The sequence below is a fragment of the Hyperolius riggenbachi genome, chromosome 5, assembly GCF_040937935.1.
Source record: "Hyperolius riggenbachi isolate aHypRig1 chromosome 5, aHypRig1.pri, whole genome shotgun sequence".
Taxonomy (NCBI): Eukaryota; Metazoa; Chordata; class Amphibia; order Anura; family Hyperoliidae; genus Hyperolius; species Hyperolius riggenbachi.
In genome coordinates, this window is record NC_090650.1 from 219,399,868 (window position 1) to 219,425,158 (window position 25,291).

The 25,291-nt window shown below is 41.7% G+C and overlaps 1 protein-coding gene across 3 annotated transcripts in view; it reads right to left on the reverse strand.

Moving 5' to 3' along the window:
- Positions 1 to 25,291, reverse strand: part of PTPN3 (protein tyrosine phosphatase non-receptor type 3) — a 268,618-nt gene that overhangs the window by 20,131 nt on the left and 223,196 nt on the right. For all 3 annotated transcript variants that reach the window (XM_068236673.1, XM_068236671.1, XM_068236672.1), the window contains 6 exons: positions 20,070 to 20,126; positions 11,405 to 11,561; positions 7,836 to 7,993; positions 3,763 to 3,853; positions 1,751 to 1,815; positions 1,235 to 1,381 (listed from right to left, as the gene is read on the reverse strand). In XM_068236673.1, coding sequence (XP_068092774.1) covers positions 1,235 to 1,381; positions 1,751 to 1,815; positions 3,763 to 3,853; positions 7,836 to 7,993; positions 11,405 to 11,561; positions 20,070 to 20,126 — 675 coding nt within the window. The remainder of the gene's footprint in view (positions 1 to 1,234; positions 1,382 to 1,750; positions 1,816 to 3,762; positions 3,854 to 7,835; positions 7,994 to 11,404; positions 11,562 to 20,069; positions 20,127 to 25,291) is intronic.

The window sequence follows — 25,291 nt, forward strand, 5'->3', positions numbered from 1 at the left end:
TGAAAGCTGCAGTGGTCTGAATGGAGAAAAAGGCTCTGGTCCTTAAGGGGCGAAAAGACTGTGGTCCTCAAGTGGTTAATGACTTGCTTCTGGTTTTGGACAATCCACAGAGCATCTTTTTGAACTTTCTAAAAGCGGATATCCAATCTATAACACATATTGAACAGATCCTCTGCTTCTGTAAAGTCATAATTACCTGCCAGGTCCTCTTACTGTGAATCACTCCCAGGGCTCCATGTCCACCGGCTTCCGGCATGTAGCCTCGGCCCACTGAAAACGCCATTGGGATTTCTCTATCTGAAGTAGAGAGAACACCATGGTGGTTTTTAGCTGGGGCATGGGGCTACGCACAGGAAGTTGGTGGACAAAGAGCCACAGGACTGATTCACAACAGGTAATGATAACTTTACAGGAGAAGAGGATATGTTCAATATGTGTTATAGGCTTTATATACTCTGTATTGCATTAATTATAATACCATTGCTTCCTTCATTAATTTTCTAGATATTCATTTTATAGACCTTACTCATTTAGTACTGCAGAATAGGTCATCACCATATAAATACTAAAGAAGTAAATCTGTTTATACCAAGTTCACGCTTATTGCAAACCATATTTGGGCAATGCAACTCTGCTTGCATTTAGCCTGCCATTCTAGAAACACTGTCCAAGATATCCAAACTTATGAGTTTAATTAAGCAAATATAAATTCAGATCTCTTGACAGAAAATATGAGATAGTGAAATCTTTGCTGTGGAAATGGAAATATCTCAAGTGGACATTTGACTGTGATAAGATAAAGCTGATGAACTTATACAAATACATCATGACATGTTAAGCCAGTCCCTCAGCCATACATGATTTAACCCATCAATTGTATAACAAAAATTAACTTTTCTTTATCATAAAAGTCAATCAATTTTCTCCGATTTTTGGATAATTATGTGTTGGCCATGGTGGTGAAAAATTCTAATAGATAAAAAAAAAAATAGTGTATGGTGTATTGGTTTTACTTTAAAAAATAAATTGATTGAATTGACTGGAAAATAAATAAATAAAGGTTATATATACATAATTGACTAAGATCTAAGAGAGATTATTGGAAAAAAACAAGCAATTACTCATTATGACATGCAACTATATATCTTTGATATGAACACTCAAATATGCTGCACAATATGTGTTAACAATGGACCCCAAGATTACACAAAACTGCAGAACTTTCACCACTTACCCTTCCTCGTTCAGTTAATGTGGTTAACATGATGACAAGAGATAATTTGTTGTCCCAAACCATCTGCCAGAAATGTGCACACGTGTGTGGAAGGGGTCCTTGAGTAGCAATGTACCGGTTTACAATATTAGATGATGCTATTTCCATCTGCAAATGAGACATTTTTTTTTATATTTACAATATACCATATCAAGCATATTTCAAATGTTCTCCTTTACAGGCATAGCTGGCACATTACCCTTTGAGTGACACAGCCACTGATCATGTTTGTACCTGTCACTGGCAGCACCCAACAAGAACTTCATTAATTTCCACAGAAATTGGCTCAAATATTGATCAAAATGCCTAACAAGCCATGATTGAGGCTAAACAGTATTGTACGAAAAACTGCATCGCGCAGTGCTTTTGCTAATCACAATTGCACATCACACTGGCTTTCTTGCAAGCGGCAAACTGCACTTGAAAAATGACTATGGAAGGGATTGTGGGCTGTAGAAATACATAATATCTACTTACATTCACACAGCTAGCATTGATGTAATCGTCTTCCTCTCCTTGTAAAAGAACTCTGGTTGCATCATCTGCAATTAAACTTATAAAATGAACATAGTAGCCTGATAAACGGCCTCACAACAGGATTGATACAATTGGAAATGTAATACAGCAGCTCAGCCTGGATATGGATAAATGGTGTCTAGATTTTGAGAACAATTACAAGCAAAGTATTCAATCTAAATGTCATACTACAATTTCTAAGCGCATTTGTAAGCAATTTGCAATATTTATTAATTTTTATTTATAAGTAATCAAAAGCATACGGAACCCATGTTTTAATAGTATCAAGGTCTTCAGAATCGCAACGCATTTACAGAGCTATAAGTTTAACTTCTACTCTGGCAAAGACATTTAAAGCAGAGGGCAATGATATTTTAGGTATTAGGTAACACGGATTTATGAGAAAGCTATTTTGTCAAACTTTAGTGGAAACACAAACAATCAATCGAGTGGCTACAGATATTTTACATTTTAACTTTGCTTAATGGACCACTATCGCAGAAAACTGTAAAATATACAAGAGCACACATAAGGCTAGGTTCACATGTTAAATGACAATCCGCCGAGCAAGAATCTGTATAGGTGTTCCTCGACACTGTATTCCAGACCTTTAATGACGGTGATGTTTGACCAAACCCTAAGCTCACTGTTTCATTTTTTACTCTGCTAGCTGGAAGACACTGTCATGTGCTGCACTGTCATTCCTCCTCTCCCTGTATTGCAACAGATGCATTGCTATCCAGTAGACCAACATCACTTACTCCTAAACTGTCGCCCAAGCGATTGATACCAGATCTTTGTGGGGCACAGTAATTATGTGTGTGAAGGACCCATAAGGTGTGTATTTGTTTCAGACTAGCATGCATTATTTTCTTAAGCTGCTTTCCCTTAAAGGTTTTATTAATCTGACAGTTCTGCCAGGTTTTGGACTAGTCCAGCTCTTAGTTGGGGAATCTTAAAGTTTCCTTTATTGTTTTTAAAAGCACTTCTTTGAAAGGACTTGCAATGGTCATTTTCATCTGATTTGAATGCAGAGTGTGCATGTTGTCTATTAGTAGGCTTTGCACACTCATGCAGCTTGTCATTCTCTTCTGTGTACAAAAACTGTAAGTTTACTTTATGGTCAGCAGCTCTAATTTAATAGTTTTCAACTAGTGCATATGCAGAGCTTCTGGTTTTGTATTCAAGGTGTGTTTGCTGTCTCTGGGGGCTCAGCGCATTTCTGTTGGTACCCAATCAGAGGTGCTGATGCACTGATCTACATTTTTTTGAATGTTTAAATCAATTCTTTTGGCTGAAGAGCCAAATTTCACATTGAATGCAATCTTCTAGTTCAAATGACGATTAATTTACAGTGAAGTGACATTGTGCACAAATCTTTATGGCCACATTAACAGTGGTGTGTTGTGGTGCAGCATAATAGCTGCTTTATAACATGGCTTACCGCACTGCAATGCACCACCAATGTTCACAGTGCAGCGAGAGAGTTGCGGTATAATGGGCTGCTGCATCGTAATGCACTGCATGCAGTGTGTTACCGCTAAACACATGATTTATCAGTAAAAGTGAAGCAGACTTTTTGACTGCATGCTTCACTGTACCCGACGCAACGCAAGCATAATGTGCGGATGCCGCTGTGCTGATCTGTTGTGTTGTGTTCCTGCATGTTGCTATGTGATTACTATGTACTTATATTATGACGCCTGCATCTACATAATGTGAACTTACCCTAAAGGCTGATAAGACAAATCGGTTAAAAGCAGGGCAGTTATGCTTGACATGAGAAGCAAGTTCTGCTAGCACCCAAAAGAACTGAGAAATAGAAACTGTAATAAAACTACTTTTTTTCAGAAACTGCATTGGAGTGATGTTTTAAGTGTCTTATCTTACTTTAAGCAACAGCAGTTCCCCCACAGAAAAATATACATACTGAGCAGATTACATGACACAATACAAATGATACAGTTACTTACATGGTAAAACATCTTTATATCTGTTCTTGTCCATATTTTGGCCAGTCTTTGCACAAGTAATAGCTAACCCAGGTTTCTTTCGATACAGTTGCTACAAGACAAAAACGTGGCAAAAATTTTGTCTTTTTTTTTACACTTTATGGAAAGAAATAAAATACATGTTTATCAACAATTTTATGCTTAAAAAAATATTTAAAGGATTAGGTCAAATGGTGACAGAGCAATATTTTATAATGTCAGTAGCTGTATGAATAGAAGTATAACTCTTAAAGTTATCTGTATGCTAAAACACCTTGAAGTCAGAAGGGAGGGAGAGTTGCCTTTCATAAAAAAAGTTACATTTAGACGTCAAATTCAGACACAAAGTAATATTTTTACTATGGGTAACACATTTTTTTTAATCATATACTTAAGTTTCAATTGCAAAGGTTTGTGAGAGGTAATTATTATAGTAAACTGATTAGGGTTCTCTGAATTTTTACCCGTAGCTTACTTTTCTTAGCTAAGTAGTCATTAACATTGAAAGGAAAGGGAACACCTTTGTTCGCCAATAACTTCAGCACTACTTATTACACCAAAAGTAGCTATATATTTTTTTTTTCCACCAAAAATTAGGCTCACTTGTAGGTGATATTATTTTACATGCATTTAAAAGGGAATAAGAAGGGGAAAAAAAGAAAAATAATTTCTCAGTTTTCAGCTATTACAGTTTTAAAATAAAATGTGCTACGGTAGATAAGACCCACATATTTTATTTGCCCATTTGTCCTAGTTATTACAACATGTAAAATATGTCCACAATATACGGTGACAATATTTTATTTGGAAATAAAGGTGTATTTTTCAGTTTTGAGTTTATTTATACTATATCAATAATAACAACAGGGCTGTGCAGTCAAAGTCGAGGAGTTGTAGCAATTTTGAGAACCAAAAGTCAGAGGTTTCATAAACTGAGGAGTCAGAGTCATATGGATTTTGTACCAACTCCACAGCCCTGGTAAGTATAAGACTAAGGAGTCAGAGTCAAGGAGTCGAAGCAATTTTGAGTACCTGGAGTCGGTGGTTTCAAAATCTAAGGAGTCTAAGTTGGATGAATTTTGTACCGATTTCATAGCCCTGAATTACAAGCCCTAATTTGCTAAAAAAACATACTCTAATGTTGTACGCATTATAAAAAGCTGAGTCCCTAAGGTAACTATCTATATATTTTTTTAATGCTGTCACTTTTTTTTAGAAGATGCCCTGATCAGACTTCTTCAAATACTTAAAACTCTAGGGTTAGACAAGGCCTTAGGGTGATCTAAAACAATCTGGAGTCGCTTTTACTCTTTCTCTAAACTGTCCGATGGCCTGGTCTTTCCAACATATTTTGAACTGTAGTATCAGAAGCATCCAACCTTTTTACAAGCTATGTTGTAATGGCAGGACAGGGTTAACACTTTTTGGGATGAGGAAGAATGAGAAACCCTGTTTACTATTATGACTCGTTCTTCGGTCAATTTTGTTACTAAGGAACAGAGCTACAGGATACTGAATGATTGGTTTAGAACTCCTGCTCAGCTAGCTAAATGGGGTCTTATTCCTTGTGACTTATGCTTCTGGGGTTGTCAGCTACCGGTGGCCCAATCCCATTGCTGGTGGCACTGTCTATTGGTGCCTGATTTTTGAATAATATGATTTACCTTAGCTTTAGATCTACTGGGAGTGCTAGTCCATCCCGCCCGTGGATGGTCTTGTTTCATAAACCCCTTACATTCTGGCCAAGGAGGCATTCTGATATAAACTCAGGGATGAAACGCCACTACGACCCATTTGGCTAAGACCTGGAGGTCAGCCCTTCCATCGAGATCAGAATGCAATAATATTATACATTCAATATATAGTATGGTAAAGATAACCTCCTTGATTAAAGAGTCTACCATTTCATTTGGAAAAATATGGGTCCCCTGGTCGGCATGAGCAGCACTCCACATTTCTTATAAAGGCATTACCCTTCCCAGCTTTCCACCTAGTTATGGTACCTGCAGAACGACTGTTATGTTATGATTTTTTCTTTGTTCACTTTAAGCTGTTCTTTTTTTCAGGCACAATTTCTAGTTGGTTTATGTTGTTATCCACCACTGTTTATATGTTGGCTTTCTTTTGTGATTTGTGTAAAATTTTTAAAACAAAAAACTGTAAGGGCCCGTTTCCACTTGTGCGGTGGGAATCGAGGCAGTAAAAATTTGCATGCGGATGCGAATTTCGCATGCGGGTATATGCAAATTTTCATGCGAATTCCCATACGATTTCGAAAGGATGATAATGCATGTGAATTTAACCATGGCAGTGCCTGTTTGCTATTCCATTGATTCCATGCAAAATCGTATGCAAATTCGCATGAAAATTCGCATACCAATACCGCATGCGAATTTCCTATTAAATACATTGTATGCGAATCGCATAGCGGTATGCAAATTCTGAAGGCTCTGCCGTGCATATTTTTTCTGCACAGAAAAATGCAAAGGAATCCTGACAGGTGGAAACAGTCCCATCCACTTGCATTGGCTATGCGAATTCGCATGCGGCAAACGCATGTGAATTCGCGATAGTGGAAACGGGCCCTAAAACTCCCAATGAAAAGACTGCATAACATAAATAAAATAAATAACAGGCGCATACTGAGGTATTCCACAGTATAAATTCCTTTAGCCAAAATATATTGTCTGCTTCTAATCTAAATGGTTTTATCGTGCCTATTTACTTTAGAAATAGAAAATTGTAAAACAGAAGACATTTTATAAGTCAATAAAACAACCAAATAATACAAAGTTTGTGCTGAATATACTGAGGCTAGAAATCTGAAATATGGTTATATATTTGTTATAAATAAAATAATCAATGCCAAAAAAACAAAATAAAGTAACATATTACCGGATTCAGGTTTCAAGTACAAAAAATAAAATAAAAATACTGTAAGAGACAAATAAAGCTGCTAGGCCAAATCCCCCTGGGATCTTAATGGTTAGCATTCTGTGCTCTAGCAATTTGTAAACGGTAAGTCTTGGTATTTTGAAATAGATAACTCTGACATTATTATCCCATCTCCAGTGCATAAAAAATGCACTGTTAAAGCATATACACATTATACATGTACATACTTGAATGGATTGCAGTAAAATACCAGTGCACCGGGAGGTGTTCACACTTACAGCGGAGTGCAGCCTTCCAAAAAACAGATGGCTATATCCAGTAGTAAAGTAGAGCGGAGACGCACATCCAGCTATGAACTTACTTTATTCTAAAGTTAGATAAAAGAACAGGCTGCAGTACTGCAACTCGGAGAAAGGAGCAAAGCAGTGAGGGTCAACAGCCGTTTCGCGCCATAGAAGTGTAGTGCTTCGTCAGGACCTGTCCTGTCCTGACGAAGCCCCACACATCTATGGCACTAGACGGCTGTTGACCCCCACTGCTTTGTACCTCTCCGAGTTGCGGTACTGCAGCCTGTTGTGCTCTTTTATCTAACTTTGGAATAAAGTAAGTTCATACTTGGGATGTGCGTCTCTGCTCTACTTTACTACTGGATGTATACATACTTGTAGGTGGCACTTTCAATGATACACTTTAAATTTCTTTATATGTTTTTAAGCCTTATTCCTTTATTAACTTGTGACTTTTTGTTCACCAGTCAAGTTGCTAACACTTGATATTCTAGAAGTTAGGGTCATCTAGCTAATGTAGTTCCTTGCTCAATGCACTATGTCCATAGGATTTTTAACTGTTTATCTTGTGTGCTGTATGGTAATGATATGTGAGGTTAGTCAAATATTTTTGCAGCCGACATTTAAGAATTACATTTCATGCACTACTTTGTGCTTGTGTTTGTTTGTTTTTCTGCTAACCATCTTCACCTTAGATAGACAAATCTTGTTCTTGAGCAAAATGGATTAAAGGGCATATACAAAAATCACAAGCAGACAAGCAGAGGTACAACATAATAATGCACACCAAAAATGCAAAATAAGAAATATTATGAAACTAATAATTTCAAATCTTCTACAGTATACTTTCTATAAAACCTAAAATGTCATTACCTCAAACTGAATAAGTACAACTCCAGTTTCCAGACCTTTTGCGAGCTGCTCCATTGACCCTTGCAGGGTTTCACAGTATTCAGTAGGGATAATTATGGGTGGGAGTACCGGCACATCTGTCTCGTCTTCTGATTTTATTTCACCAAAAGGCCTCACCACTATAATAAAGTTTGAAATTTAATTTGTTTTTAAAACTATAGCAGTTACAAAGAACATTTTTTGCTTAAAGAGACTCTGAAGCGAGTTAGCTAGCCATTGATTATAGTAAAGGACCTTACATAGACTAAACCGCCACTATCCCGTGGCAAAACGAGGGGTCTTCACCTCCTCAAATCCCCACCGTGGTGCCCGGGGAGCACTTCCTGAAGAGGCAGAGCTAATGGCTGTAGCTCTGCCTCTCAGTGCGTCAATCCAGGCTGATCGCCACCTCTCCCCGCCCCTCTCTGTGAAGGAAGAGTGAGAGGGGCGGGGAGAGGCGTCGATCAGCCTGGGGAGAGGCAGAGATCCGTGTGGCGATTGACGCGCATGGAGACAGAGCTGCAGCTCATAGCTCTGCCTCCATGAGCAGCAAAATCCACGACCAAGAAAGTTGTGGATTTTGCAGGGGGGATTTGGGGGGTAAAAAACCCTTGTTTTGCCGCAGGATAGCGGCAGTTTAGCTCTATGTTAGGTCCTTTACTATAATCAATAGCTAGCTAACTCGTTTCAGTGTCTCTTTAAAAGCTGATTACTTCAAGCCCCTATCCATTCAGCATTCAGGGAAATAAATTCTGCACACATGGAAAATGTAAATTATTTTTTTAAAACATTTTAAAGAACAGAGAATATGAAGCTCGGTGCAAGTGTTGCTGTGTTACAGTATAAAAAGGCATTGGGTATAACTAGTCACCAAACATAATGTTTGATTCATAAATCATTTCTGAAGAATTCTTTCCTTGGCCCCTATTTAATCAACATGTCTGCTGAGTTTTCTCGCAGGAGATGTGTTCACACCTTATCAATAAAATACATTTTAACCTACTGAAAGCCAGGAAATACTCTGAATAAGTTTGATATTTTCCTTTAGTAGTTTTTCAATTGTCAGGTGCAGGGAAATTATATAAATTATCTCCTGGGAGAAAAAAAGCATAAGAAATGTAATTACACAGTGCTATTTATCTGTGTTTTTTTATGCCTATGAAACCTTTACAAACTGAATCAGCAAAAAAGTACTGAAAGGCAAGAAATATAATATTGTTATATAATAAGTTAAGTCGGTGGTGAACATGGTGACCTGAGCGTAAGAGGCGCTCATATCTGTCTGGATTTTCTAAAAGCTCCTTTGCACTGCTTGATGAAGCGGATGAATATCACCCATGAAATGTGTTGCATATATGTGGAGTTACCTTGATTTAAACTACTTTTTCAGTGAAAACTCTCTCTTGAGTCCATCACTACCTCCCTTTTTAACCATTTTATTCTTACCGGGCACCTTTGTTTAAACATTCTGTTTATATTGTGAGTCCACCCTTGATGGTGTTTCCCTCTATTTTCCCCTTCTACAGAGAGCGACATGTTTTAACCCGAGTGGGGTTTGGTCTAAATTTCCCACATGCCTGTATAGTGGTACCGGAGGTAACCCATCTTTGCGAGTATATCTGCTCATATCTTATTTATCACACTCATTGAATGGAGATTTTGCACTATTGGGGCTCTTGATCCTGTTTGCTTTTCTTGGTGACCTGACTGCACATGGCTGCTAAGGCTCTGCTGCTGAGCAGCTTTAAAACCTAGTTGTGAGTAGTCCCATTTGGCCAAGGAACAGCCTTACTCAGCTGCCATAATGGCACTTCCAAAAAAGATCGATTGAAGGTGGGAATATGTCTTTTCCACCAAGACATGGAGAAAGGTTTGAGTGTGTGTAGAGAAATCAAATGCCAAAATGTTGAGGCAGAGGATGATCTGGTGTCTTATGCAAGGGATTTCTAAGCCCTACAGACTAAATATTTTGAGGCTGGAAGAACAAGCAGAGGAAGTTGAACATCCATACTGCAACAAAAAAAATTGATTGATAGTGTTACTTCAGGGTGGAGGCGGAAAACTCATGTGGTTTTATTGAACAACTGTTTAAGATCATGCTACCATTAGCAAAATCATCATCCTTCCTGTTAGCTGAGTGTACTCATAAAATGCCTGCCAGACAATGCCCCCCATAATCTTGTTTGGCTGAGTGGATGTCCTGTAGAGCAGTGCTCCCCAACTCTGTTCTCAAGGCTTGTCCACTACCTATGAATTGACATGCAGTTCTCTATCTCACCTGTAGATGGTATTCTTCCATATCCAGCCAGCAATGGTCATCATGCTTCCTGAGATTCTTATAACTTATCAACTGACACACATCTATCCTACTATATAGGACCAGCTCTCCTTCCTGTAGGTCCCAGAATATAGTCCACCTTCCAAATATTCACTGAACTCTGAACACCTGAATTCCTTGTCTTGTATTAACTCATTCTCTGGTGTGTGATATTTTGCTAGCCCCTTACCTTGTCTCTGCCTATTGGTTTTGTACTGCAACCTTGTGTATATGTTATATATATCTATACTGTATAATAATTCTTGAGCTTATTCTGCAACATAGTGTATATATTATATACACTATACAGTTTATATAATAGTGTATATACTGTGTGTGTACATATCACCATAGCTAGACTAGTTAGGGTTTTCACTGATTTATTTTTGGTTCACTTGGTTGTCCTTACACTGTGTGAAACACCATTCATTAATTCGTTCATGAATAAATATTTACCTCCTGGAATGAGCAGTCAATATAGCATATTTTAAAGCTTTATTGGCACAATTAACAAGATGTTCCAGTTTATGTCTGCATCCTCAGGTACAGTGCTAGTTGGCTGACCTTGAACAGCATTAACAATTCTTTGCACTTTAAGTTGTAATAATTAAGATCTTAGCCGGGTGTGGACCTTACGATCTAGACCTGTGAAATTAGGCATACTTGTTCTGTACCCCCGGATGTGGCATATATTTCTGTTGTTAGGGTACAGTTTATCTGCTGTTTGTAGTCCAGTGGAAATTTTTCCTGTATATAAAGTAGGCGAAATGCAGCTGCACTTTTATCTACCTTCATTGTAAATGCAAACCAGTAGACAATCCTCAATATGTCTATGTTACATCAGTTTCTTATTTGTAGTTTGTAGATTTTCAAATTCATGTTTTCAAACTATGTGAGAGAAAGCCCAGCATTTACTTTCTTTAGAGTATCTGGGAATGACTGCTGGTTTCTTTGAAAAGTCTGAAAGTTATATATACTGTATATGTATATGTATATATATATATATATATATATATGTATTCAATCACAGTAGGAAGACCATACTGATTGGTCTTCCTACTGTTGCTTCATTACCTTACAATGTAAAAAACATAACAATACCTCAGCAGTTCAATACTGACTATAAAAAAAAACAATAATCATAACATTGACACTGTGCTCGTTAGTAATGTTTTACTTGGTGTTAACATAATGTTACAAATTAATGAAAGGATTTCTATATATATGAAATTACCTTTCCGTCGAACCAGTAGAGCGAGTTCTCTGGTGTGGGATTCTCGACTGGCCTTTATAAACATAACCACCTGATCGTGTGTATGCTCTGAGATGTCCCGTCCATTGATCAAAACAATCTGGTCTCCTTCCATAAGCTTCGGCGTGCACTTGTCAGCCTAACAGAACACCACAGGACTATTAAAACCCATGAAACTGGTCCATTGTTCTCTGTAAATCTCTAAGGAATATCTGTCAGTGCAACATAAATTCTAGAACCCATTTTTATATTTTAGTTTTGAAGCTTAGAGTATCCCACAGGTAATGTAGCTCTCAAGTCACATAGCAGTGGTCAGGGTTGCCAAGCGTCCGTCAAAAGACGGACTGTCCGTACAAAAGCCCTTAAAATACAGCTGTCCGTACTGCCCGTATTTCATGGGCAGTCGTCCGTCCAAATACGCACCAATTCTGCAAATCTTTTCTGCGCATGCGCATTTCGCCATACACGCTCTATTTCCTCCCTCCCTCAGCCAGTCCCTCCTCCTCCCCGGGTCCCTTCCAATAAGAGAACATCTTTTTGAAGCTGGCGCCACTCGCTGCCCAATAGGAGAGATGCAGGCAGGCAGCCGGCCCAGCCCAGCCAGCACAGTGAGTCACAAGAGGAGGACGGCGAGTGAAATCACTGTCACGGCTGGTCGGAGCGGAGGTCGCAGCCACGCTGCCGCAGGTCAGCGCCACAGCCAGCATCTAGCAAGCAGCCGAGCAGCCCTGAGTCCAGACTGATTTGAGCCCAGCAGCCGCCACCGCCCGCCAGGAGGGAAACAAACAGCCGGCACAGCACACTCTGTGAGTCTGTGAGAGAGAGAGAGGCACCGCGCCATATAGTAGTGTGTGTGAGCTCAGCTTAGCTGCCTACTGTGCAGAGTGCCCTGCAGACCGAGTGAGAGGCAACTGGCGAGCCTGTGAGGTGTGTGTGAGCTCAGGTGACCGTGAGGGGACAGTCAGTGTCAGTCAGTGAATGGAGAACCTGGGAGTGGGACGGGACTGGAGTGGGGGTCCTGGGGGAGACTTGGAGTTGGGGGAGCTGTGCTGTCCCTGTGGAGGGGGAGTTGGGGACTTGTCGTCCTGTCTGTAGTGATCATGGCATGCCAATTGTATTGTAGTCCTGCTGCACATCATCTGACAGCATGCTGCCTGAGTGCCTGGGACTTGTAGTGCACTGCCCCCTCTTCTTCTACTGACATTGCAATGCATGCTGGGAGTCTGGGACTTTTAGTGCTCTTCAGACAGAGCATGCTGGGACTCTGGGTCTGGGACTTGCACTGCAGTGTCCCCCTGTCATCTGCTACTGACAAAGCATGCTGGGACTTGTTGTACCCTCATATCATCTTCTAGTGACAGTCAGAGCAAGAGCATGCTTTCACCTGCTGCCAGCCAGAGAGAGAGACAGGCCAACCAGCAGCATTCCATGGCCAAGTGAGTGTGGGTGTTGGTGAGTCTGAGAGTCAGTCAGTTTGGTCACTGGTGGGGATGCTGGGTCCCCCCTCCCTACCCTAAGTACCTGACTAGTGCCACTGCCTGGCTGCCTGTCAGCCAGGCCCACTGCCACAAGGAGTCTCAGACTCAGAAAGGCTACCAATGGGGTACCATGCTTGGTAAACTTAAAGTATACCAGAGATGAGACATACTTACCTTTTTATACATACCTCCTGGAGCTTGCTCCAGCCCCATGCGCACGGATCGCCCCATGCTCCCACGCCGCTGTCCTCCACTGCCTGCAGCAGCTCTGGTACTGGGTCCCGTAACTTCCTCCAGTTGCTACCAGTCTGAGGCTATTTACGTATTTCTCCAGCTCCCGCTGGAGAGATACGTAGAGGGTGCACTTCTCTTGTGCAGACTGGCTGTGCAGGAGGTAGGTACAGGACCCAGTACTGGCGGTGGGAGCGAGCAATCTGGGCCCATGGGTCTGGAGCAATCCCCAGGTATGTATAAAAGGTAAGTATCAAAGTATGTCTTATCTCTGGTTTCTGTTTACACTTGCGCATGCATGCTTACATAACTGCTGCAGAACCTCTTAGAGGACATGGAAATGTATTTATTTAGCAATGGTTTACACTTAAAGAGGAACTTCAGTGAAAATAATGTAATAAAAAAGTGCTTCATTTTTACAATTGTGTATAAATGATTTAGTCAGTGTTTGCTCATTGTAAAATCTTTCCTCTCCCTGATTTACATTCTGACATTTATCACATGGTGACAATTTTACTGCTGGCAGGTGATGTCAGTGCAGTGGAAGGAGATGCTGCTTGCATTTTGGCAGTTGGATATAGCTGTTATTTCCCACAATGCAGCAAGGCTCCCGCAGTGTGATGTCAGACCCATGGTACTGACATCACACTGTGGGAGGGGTTTCATTACAATATCAGCCATTCAGAGTCCTCTGATAATCCGTTTGGGAAAAGGAAAAGATTTCTCATGGGGAAGAGGGTATCGTATCAGCTACTGATTGGGATGAAGGTCAATTCTCTCCTCCCCGAAATCACAAGAAGTTCCCCAATAAGCCCGCTACTGACTCCGCCCCCTGACTCCACCCCTGTCCGTCCAAAACTTGGGGTGTCCAGATTTTTTGACCATTTTGTCCAGCAAAAATAAGAAATTGGGTTGGCAACCCTGGCAGTGGTAGGTGGGGGCATGAAGACTGGGTGCACACACTGCCCCTGCTGCCACATTATTATGTGACACTGAAGTCAGTCCAGCCTGTGCTATGTCTGGCACTGCAGGTCCAGGCGTAATTGCTGTGTCTTTAAATTTGTTGACTGGCTTTATCCGGCAGACGATCCAAATAGTCAGGTGCTGAATGGGTGTGAGTATTTGGCTCTCCTTTTGGTTTTTGTTTATATTTTCAAAGTGCAAAACAATTAAGCCATCAATGTAAAAAAAAAAATAATTAAACAAAAAATCAACTTTGATAAGTTAAGGGTCTCTCACTAAAAGCCTGAAAGCTGATTTCTAATGAAATCAACCACTTCTCGAAATTCCAACAGTATATCTACGCCCCGCGGGGAGGACTGTTCCCATACCAGGGGCATAGATATACGTCTCCTGCCGTGATCACCGGTGTGCACGTTCCTGTCGCCACCTGTTAGTACACAGATCAGTGAATGGGAACACAGTTTCCTTTCACCAACTTTAGTACCTGTGATCAGTGATCACTGGCATTAATAAATGGCCGGTGGTCATAGACTAAAGTGAAAGTAAAGCATACACGCAATACTTCATGTAACATGTATGGAGTTAACAGTACACTATAGGAATAAAGTGGGGGGAGACATCTAGTGGCCAAATAGTAAATTACACCTACATACAACGCATGAAATAAATATACATAAAATACCCCTTAATTAACCCCTTACCTCCCCTCCCATAGTTACCAAAATAAAACACTTGGGGGCTCAACTTTTTTTTAATATGTATGTTATGAGGGTATATTGCTGTTATTTTTGCAAATAAGTGTCGGACACAAAACTGAAAACATACAACTTTATGTCCAAATAAAATATTGTCGCCATACATTGTGATGGGACATAATTTAAATGGTGTAATAACAGGAACAATTGGGTAAATAAAATATGTAGGTTTTAATTACAGTAGCATGTACCGTATTTTTCGGACTATAAGACGCACTGGACCATAAGACGCACCTGAGTTTGGAGGACAAAAACAAGGAAAAAAAATATATACTAACCCTGGTGTGTCTATGGTGCAGGGGCATCTTGTGGAGCAGGAGTTGGCACCTTATTTTTGCAGAATGACCAACAAAGTTTCAAATTGGCTGAGGACTATGCAAATTTCTGGCTGGCTGCTTGTGGGGGGCAATTCTGGAAATACCAGTGTTTGGCTGCTGATGCTGGAGCCGGGGCTGCAGGCTTGTATGGGCTGTAAAAACTAACAGAGTCAAATGGTGACTTTAAAGGGAACCTAAACTGAGAAGGCTATGGATTTTTCCTTTTAAAATACCAGTTGCCTGACTCTCCTGCTGATCCTGTGTCTCTAATACTTTTAACCACAGGCCCTGAACAAGCATGCAGATCAGGTGCTCTGACTGAAGTCAGACTGGATTAGCCATATGCTTGTTTCAAGTGTGTGATTCAGCCACTACTGCAGCCAAAGATATCAGCAGGACTGCCAAGCAACTGGTATTGTTTAAAAGGAAACCTCCATATCTCTCTCAGTTAAGGTTCTCTTTAAGAGTAGTGATACCCTCATTACATTGGGAGCATGGATCAGGTGCAAACAAGAATAATAGAAAAATGATACCAGACCCTGATTCAATTCCCAATTCTTCCATTAAAGCAGCACTGCAAAATGATGACTGAATAAAGATTAAAAACTTCAGATTGCACACCAAAATGTTTAGTCTAGCACAGGTGGCTGCGCTCCTCATACCCCACCAAACAACAAACTCATACCTGGGATCCCACTCACATAACAATATAGCCCCAATCGATTGAATTGCTGTCTAGAAGGTGGTGGTCTGGCACTATAAACACCAGCTTACAATGGCTATTGGCTCAATTCTGCCATGCAAACAGAAACTGTTCCAGGTATAAGCATTAATCTGTGTATGTAGAGGCACAATACTCATGCCCACAGACGAGAGAAAGCCACAGGGTTGATGCAGCAACTGGGATGCTCAGTATGCAGGAATGCAGAAACAATACAGCAGTAAAGGCAAGGATTAGACACAGTCCCAGCACGACTGTATATCGGAGACATGACCAGCACGTGCATGATAGCAGTGCTTAAGCCATGTGGAATGCACTGTACAAACATATGCCTCACAGAAGCTCTCACCTTCGTTGATGAATAGAGCAGAATACGGGACCTTTGTAACCTCACAGCCACTGGTCTGTATCAACGCTGCTTGCAGTGTACAGTAACTTTATCGTGCTCTACAAGTCATGACTCACTCTGCCGGTGACTCACTCTGCCGGCATATGAGGATGCGCAGGTGATGGTGAGTGCCACATGTCCATTCCAGCTCTCCTAAACGGCGATGTGCCACCGGCTATTGCCGGTAACAGATGCGGGGCCCCACGTGTTCGCTGGATGCTGCGATGGTGTGGTGTGTACTGGCGCGCATAGCTGGCAAAGGAGGGGGAGTCAGCCACCGGAAGTGCAGTGCTTTTGATGGGACAATCAATGCCGTGCAGTACACAGCGGGCTCCCAGGACTGCAGGCGGCTCTCTTACAACGGACACTGCCTTTGTTGCCAAGCCTGCAGCCCCAGCACCATCAGATCGCCAAGCATTGTTCCTAGCAGCAGCCAGACTCCCCGCAGTGCACAAAGGCATGGAGCCGCTCCTGGATCAGCTGATTGGAACGCAGTGATAGTAGAGGTGAAGGGCCGGCATGTTTCGCATTAGCGGGGCCGCCTCTGGGGTTTGTTATGTGCGAGGGAAACATGCAGAAGTCTTGCCTTCGGACCATAAGACTCACTCACTTTCCCCCCCCCCCATATTTGGGGGAGAAAAAGTGCGTCTTATAGTCCGAAAAATACGGTATTATTTTAAAACTAATGGCTGAAACCTAAAAATAATTATTTTTTTCTTATTATTCCATTAAAATGCATTTAGAATAAAATAATTCTTAGCAAAATGTACCACCCAAAGAAAGCCTAATTGGTGGCGAAAAAAACAAGATGTAGATCATTTTGTTGTGATAAGTAGTAATAACGTTATTGGTAAATAAATGGGAGGAGTGATGAAATGTGAAAATTGCTCTGGCCCATAAGGGGAAAAACCCCTTAGTAGTGAACTGGTTAAAAAAGTCCAGGAAAAATCCCGCTGCACCAAATGATGGGATATAATCAAAAAGACCTTTATTTATAATCCAGCATTGGAGTTAAAGGGACACTTAAGTCAAAAAAAATAAATGAGTTTTACTCACCTGGGGCTTCCAATAGCCCCCTCAGCTGTCCGGTGCTCTCGCCGTCTCCCTCCGGTCCCCCTGGCCCCGCCGGCAGCCATTTCCTGTTTCGGTGAAAGGAGCTGACAGGCTGGGGACACGAGTGATTCTTCGCGTTCCTGGCCACAATAGCGCCCTCTATGCTGCTCTAGCATATATCATATACCATATAGCAGCATAGAGGGTGCTAATGTGTCTGGGAACGCGAAGAATCACTCGCGTCCCCAGCCTGTCAGCTCCTGTTACCGAAACAGGAAGTGGCTGCTGGCGGGGCCAGGAGGATCAGAGGGAGACGGCGAGGGCAGCGGAGAGCTTCAGGGGGCTATTGGAAGTCCTCTGTGAGTAAAACTCAATTTTTTTGTTTGACTTAAGTGTCCCTTTAAAGATGAAAGCTCACATGTATCGGAGCAACGGCCCCTTAATCTGGCTAAAGTGGATCTGAGGTGAACTTTTACTCACTGCATAATTGTGTTCCTTTCCTATTGTTTATAGGGCATTCCTCAAGCCAAATACTTTTTTGTTTTTGCTTTAATACTCTAATTCCCTATAAACTAAATAAACCACGCCCACAGGTTTTCAGAGAGCCTTGGCAGTAGCAAGGGCTCATGGGAGCTCAGTCTGGGCAGGGGAAGGAGGAGGTGTTACTAGCCATTGATTTCAGAGGCAAAGGGGAGGAGGGAGGAGGGGGGATTAGGTTTTTTTTTTTTACAGGCTGAGTGCTGAAGATACAGATAAGCCTGCCTCTGTCATGTTTACAAACAACATGGCTGCTGTCATTGTATCACAGGAAGAAATAATCATTTTCTATTAAAGCTGTTTGCAGCTAGATTTGCTGTGTAAATCTAAACTTTAGATAAGATATATAGACAAGTTACTTGTTATAGTTAGTTTTTCATCTCGGATCCGCTTTAAGTAACTGCAAACCAGTGTAGTTATATACGATAGCTATATTATATCCCCATAATAGCATCAAGTGCCACATTCTTGCATTGATTATAAAATGTACTTCGCGTGTCTTGTTCCATGCTACTTTTGTCTATATGCTTATAAGCAGCATGTAACAAAACAGAAAATATAATCTACTTTAGGAGACCAAAAACTTCTGCATCACCATTTTCAATTAATGAATGCAAATCTTTACAAGTTTTATTCTTATTGTCAAAGTGTGCAAAGAAGGGTTAATTACACATACAGCATTGATTAAGACATTGTTTTCAATATGGGGAGGAAAGATTTGTGATTTGGACTTTCCCCTGACACCAGATAGGCCTACTAGATCTGTAGTACATTGTTGTCAGATCTCAGTTTCCGGATCAACTAAAAATGGCAGATACATTTTTTTTTTCTTCTGGCCACTGCTTTTTTTCCTCTTGTTTCTATGCATTGGAGAACCTGGGGTTTGTCAGACTGCCAGGGAAGATAAAAGTATTTATTTTTTTCTCCTATGATGGAAGTTTTCTTTTTAAAGAAAACTAGACAAGCCTCCACACACCTTTAAATAATTAAATGCTGCACCTAAAAATAGTGGATATCCTGTAATAAATGTAAATAAACTAACTTCACTTCGAACTTCACTTCCATTATAGTACTGATACAGATTGGGTACATGTTCCCTTCCCGCTAGTGGACCTGATTGTTTACGGCCGATTGCTTTTATCAGATCGGGCGGGTCGTTCATTTATTATGGAAACTGGACCATTAGTGGCCATCTTTAACTTTTAGGCCTCTTTCACACATGAGTGTATGCTACCCTGTCCGTCGCAGCGGCCATTAGTCTCTATGATTCTGGCCACACTACCCGTATTGCGACAAATTGCGGCGAAGTGGTTCAGACAATGCTGAGGCGACACTGCTGTGCGTTGCTGAGAAGTAGGAGCCATACCGTAGAAAAACAGGCATTTGCATTGTAGTGAATGGCACCGCAACAATCTATTTAGATAGTTGTGGTGGCAGTGTGGCGCATATGTTCCTAATACATTATTAGAATCTGGGTGACTCAAATACTGGTGAGACTGCCCCTATTGGAAATAGTTGTGGTTATCTGCTAGATTATTGGGTTGCTGTACTGCATGTGGGAGGATTTCATCAATAACTGCCACTGAACCAAGGACCAGTACTGGTTTTCTGTGGACTGCATTGCATGCATGGAGGCCTATGTATGCAGTGTAGGTGTGCAGAGTGAGTGAGCTGACCGGTTCAGATTAGCTTATCCGAGGCAGTGGGGGAAATACAATTCTCAGAGGTGTACCTTAATGGATGCATTTTATTGGGGGTGGCAGTGATGACTGGTGAGGGTTTTATAGCAGTGTATCTGCGGACAACACAAATTTGGATAGCAATAAAACTTTTCATCAATATTTTAAACCAGTTGAGCACTCCTTAGTTTTTTTCTGGTATACTTACTTTTCAGGCCTGTTCATCAACTAGTTGCACCTACAATGAAAAATAATGCAACATGGCCCCTTTCCATACAAGCAAATGTAGAATTTAATGTAGAACTGAACACATTTGTCGCTGAGTAACACCTGCATTGAAGGAACAGCTTGGCCAGCAGTGGTGAGGGGACAGTGCCAAATGATGTGCCTCTCTCTATCCTCTTGCAAATGTTAACAGGTCCTTGCATTATTTATTTCTTTTATATCAATGCAATCCAAAACCTCACATGTTTGGTTTAAATTAGAAAGCCATGAAAGCTCAGTCAGTAATGAAAGAACACTTACTGGTGATCCTGGGGTAATTCTGGAAACTACCAACTGCATTTTCTGATCAACGCCACCCTATAAATATAAGAAATTAATTAAAGTGAAAACTGGTCAGTGCAGACACACATAGATTACATTTTTCTAAATAAAAAGCAACTAGCCCTAAGTACAGTAAGTGGAAAACAGGTGATCTATGATTTATAACAAAATAACTTTACTGGAAAATACAAAATCAGCTGTGTACAAAGGTGAGGTACCTTGAAAACACAACACATACCATAAAAACTACTAGTCCCTAAACAATACTAAGCCCTAAAATCAAGCAACGATCCACGGATACCCCAGGATATGTGAGAGAATTCTGCTGAAAGCAAAGTATCTAACAAAAGTAAATACTGTGATCCTAGCAGGGGCGCCGCGAGGCATAAAGCGAACCAAGCGGTCGCTTGGGGCCTCACAATCTTAGGGGCCTCGGCGGCTCCGTGACGTCGGCGTGACGTCACTTTTTCCCCGCAGCCCCGCCGGGCTGGCACTGGCAGAGCAGAGCAGGGCTACAGGAAGATGGCCGCCGCCGAAGCCCTGCTCTGGAGACTATGTCTCCAGTACAGGGCTTCGGGTGGCCATGATCTTCCCGTAGCCCTGCATGAATCAGCGCGGGAGATTGGAGGAGGAAGCCAGGGAGGGAGCTCCGTGGGAACTGCGCGCCTGAGGAGCCGGCCGGGAGAGGAGACCAGGGAGAGAAGACTTCTGCCAGTGCCAGCCTGCCAGGTGAGTAAATTCTTTTCTTTTTGCAGCCGCAGCCCTAATTGCGATTGATTTCTGCTGAACTGTGCCCTAATTGCATTTGATATCTGCTGAAAATGTGGCCCTAATTGCGATTGATTTCTGCTGAACTGTGCCCTAATTGCGTTTGATATCTGCTGAAAATGTGGCCCTAATTGCGATTGATTTCTGCTGAACTGTGCCCTAATTGCGTTTGATATCTGCTGAAAATGTGGCCCTAATTGCGATTGATTTCTGCTGAACTGTGCCCTAAATGCGTTTGATATCTGCTGAAAATGTGGCCCTAATTGCGATTGATTTCTGCTGAACTGTGCCCTAATTGCGTTTGATATCTGCTGAAAATGTGGCCCTAATTGCGATTGATTTCTGCTGAACTGTGCCCTAATTGCGCTTGATATCTGCTGAAAATGTGGCCCTAATTGCGATTGATTTCTGCTGAACTGTGCCCTAATTGCGTTTGATATCTGCTGAAAATGTGGCCCTAATTGCGATTGATTTCTGCTGAACTGTGCCCTAAATGCGTTTGATATCTGCTGAAAATGTGGCCCTAATTGCGATTGATTTCTGCTGAACTGTGCCCTAATTGCGTTTGATATCTGCTGAAAATGTGGCCCTAGTTGCGATTGATTTCTGCTGAACTGTGCCCTAATTGCGATTGATTTCTGCTGAACTGTGCCCTAATTGCGTTTGATATCTGCTGAAAATGTGGCCCTAATTGCGTTTGATTTCTGCTGAACTCTGCCCTAATTGCGTTTGATTTCTGCTGAAAATGTGCCCTAATTGCGTTTGATTTCGGCTGAAAATGTGCCCTAATTGCGTTTGATTTCTGCTGAAAATGTGCCCTAATTGCGTTTGATTTCTGCTGAAATGTGGCCCAAATTGCGTTTTTATTTTCTGGTGTCTGGGGTAACTGTTGCTGCATTTATTATTTAATGGTCATAGTTGGCTATATTTGCTGTGCTACGGTTAAGCTTCGCCCATACAATGTCATGGCTGCGCCAATCTTTCGGCGCGCTACGCGCGCCTCAATCACCCCAACATCCATTTTTTCCCCGCAAACAGCGCCGCCCTAATCCGCCCTCCTGCTCCACCCACATGTCATGGCCACGCCCACTTATGCGGGATAGCCACACCCATTTTTCGCGCTTCGCGCGCCGCAGGATAGAGCCTCTTGCTACAGTCCGCTTGGGGCCACAAAAACCTTAGCTGCACCCCTGGATCCTAGTATAAGGCCAGAGGAGAAGGCAGTGCTGTTTAGCGCTGTGCTCACCAATAATGTATGATAAAACAATCTGATGCACCACCCATAGGGAAGACACAAAACCTCACTGGCTACTTAGAGGGACATTACATCAGGGGAACCCAGGAGTGACTGTCTTGCCAACCGTGTTTATCACTGATTTCCTATAGCTTATTGAACTCCACAGTTTCTAGTGTCCTGTTACTGATATTAAGTCTGGCTGGAGGCTGGAAAATGAGTTAATGACGCTGTGTATCTACTATAAACAGCCATTACACATCTGCACACTATCTGCAGCAACATATGCACACTATCTGCAGCAGTTATCGGTGTAACTTTATGTTCATTATTGAGTTGTCTAAGAAAAAAATGACTTATCATGCTTTATTGGTATACACAACACAAACCTGGACTGCCTTGTCCTCTGACCTTGTGTTAGGATTACAATTTGGGTTGATTTTAGAGGTATTATAATATGATATTAGAGTGATATAGTGGTGGGCAGGGGCATAGCAATAGGGGGTGCAGAGGTAGCGACCGCATTGGGGCCCCAAGGGGCCCTCCCTCAACTGTAGTATTAGCTCTCTGTTGGTCCTGTGCTCATAATAATCATTTATAGGATAAGTCCCTAATAAATTCCTGGAGACATTAAGGCGGACCCACTTCTTTTTTTCAATCATTTCTATAGATGCTTTGAATAGTAATAATCATTAACAAGCTGTTCCCCATCCCCTTTTTGTACCTCTGACACTGTGTTTGCCATTGGCGGGTTTTGGTGCTCCTTATCAATTGGTATGTATAGCGTGCTTGTGGGGCCCCATGTAAAACTTGCATCAGGGCCCAGAGCTCCTTAGCTATGCCACTGTGGGTGGGAGATTGGCCATGCGTTGTGTTTTAGGGTTGCCACAACCCTGTTGCACATAGCTAATGCTGTATTTTTCAATTAAATGATTTCATTATAACAGTTTTAGCTCACCTATCTACTACCTCCTTGATTGGTGGTTGTTTTGTACTGAATATCTTTAGTTTACAGTTACAGCACCCTGTGAACCCTTAGAACCAAGGCCCACTAATAAGCTAATGGCATACATGGCCTTGTCCCTACTCCTATTTTGCTTAGTTATGGGTCAACATAATACACATATTAAATATTTGCTGCTTGAAATGATAATTAGTGATCATTTTGGGTACTGCTTAGGAACAAGTCTTGAATAGACATGCTGCTCTGCTGTACTGTTCTTAGGAGTGGAGGAGTGTGATTAAGTAATGTTCCACTGTAGGAAATTCATAAAATAAAAGTTTCTGGCAAGGAGTGACATGCTGCTGAAGGGGAGGCCAGCATTGTTGATGGGCACATGCACACATTCTGGATTTTTTGCCAAGACAACCACAAATGACACTTTTGGCCAAGGAAAATGTAAGGTGTCTATGTAGCTTCGGAAGGAAGTGGGAGCAATCAACACTTCATATTTATCATTAGTATTCCTGATTGTTTAGGCTCTTGAGAGGCAATGGCACCACATTAAGACTGTGCAGGTACAGCAAGTGTAAGGTCAACCTAAATCTACAGCCATAAAGTAGAACCCACTTAACCAATACATCATTTACTACTGTTCCTAACTTTGCAAAATAATATCAGAATGAGATTTGTTTGAACCTTTACCATAATTGAATTTCTGGCTGGAGACATTATTTTCCATGCTACTACTAATACATTGGGGAGTAATATATGTTCAAATATTATACTAAATATTACAACCATCATTTCAGATCATTTTTCAGAAAGAATGGACAAAGGAATACATTTGTTAAAGGACTACTGTAGGGGGCTCGGGGGGAAAAGGAGTTGAACTTATCCGGGGTTTCTAATGGTCCACCGCAGACGCCCTGTGCCCGCGCAGCCACTCACTGATGCTCCGACCCCATCTCCGGTTCAATTCTGGAATTTCCGACTTTAAAGTCGGAAAACCACTGCGCCTGCATTGCAGTGTCCTCGCTCTAGCTGATGTCTCCAAGAGCGTACTGCGCAGGCCCAGTATGGTCTGCGCCTGCACAGTATGCTCCTGGTGGCATCAGCGGGAGCGAGGACACGACAACGCAGGTGCAGCGGTTTTCAGACTTTAAAGTCTGAAATTCCAGAAGTGAACCGGAGGCGGGGCCGGAGCATCAGTGAGTGGCATCGCGGGCACAGGACGTCTGCGGGGGACTATTAGAAGCCCTGGGTAAGTTCAATTCATTTTCCCCCGACCACCCTACAGTATTCCTTTAAGTGGTTGCTCGTAACTACGAATTCATGAAGGCATTTGTGCAAATTTTCGGACACAAGTACAAATTGCTCACAAACTCTACCATAAACAGATAACTCCTAAGAGTGCTTAAAGGACAACTGAAGTGAGAAGTATATGGAGGCTGCCATATTTATTTTCTTTTAAACAATACCAGATGCCTGGCAGTCTTGCTGATCTCTTTGGCTGCAGTATTGTTTGAATAACACCAGAAACAAGTATGCAGCTAATCTTGTCAGATCTGACTATAATGTGACCTGATCTGCCGTATGCTTGTTCAGGGTCCACGGCTGAAAGTATTAGAGGCAAAGTATCAGCAGTACAGCCAGGCAACTGGTATTGCTTAAAAGCAAATAAATATGGCAGCCTCCATATCCCTTTTGTTACAGTTGTCCTTTAAAGGTACCCATCAATGATACAATCTTGAATGTACAAGATAGGTGGCATAGCTAGAGACGATGGGGCTCCACAGCAGCATTTTTATGGGGCCATTAGATGTAGGCACTCTTGAGCAAAGCCACCTGCCCCTACCCAACGGATATGAGTTGACTGGACAATTTTCATTTCCATGCAGTGTACACTATATAAAGTCCGTGGGCACTGAGACAAAGTCAAAGTCATTGAACAAATAAGAGTGTATGATTGATGGGCACCTTTGCTCTGTAATTTTGGCGTGTGTATATGGGTCATTTATATATGCTTTGGTACAATGGGGGCATATTTAGGCAGCACAGGTGTTTAGTGGTTGGCATACTTGCTTAGCAGAGATAGCGTCCAAGGTTCAAAACTTTGCCAGGACTCCATCTGAATGGACTTAGCATATTCTTACTGTGTGTGCATGGGTTTCCTTCATGTACATCCCAAAAACGTACGTTAATTGGTTCTGCCAAAAATTGGCCAACACAATGTTTTGGCTGTCAGTTTATGACTAT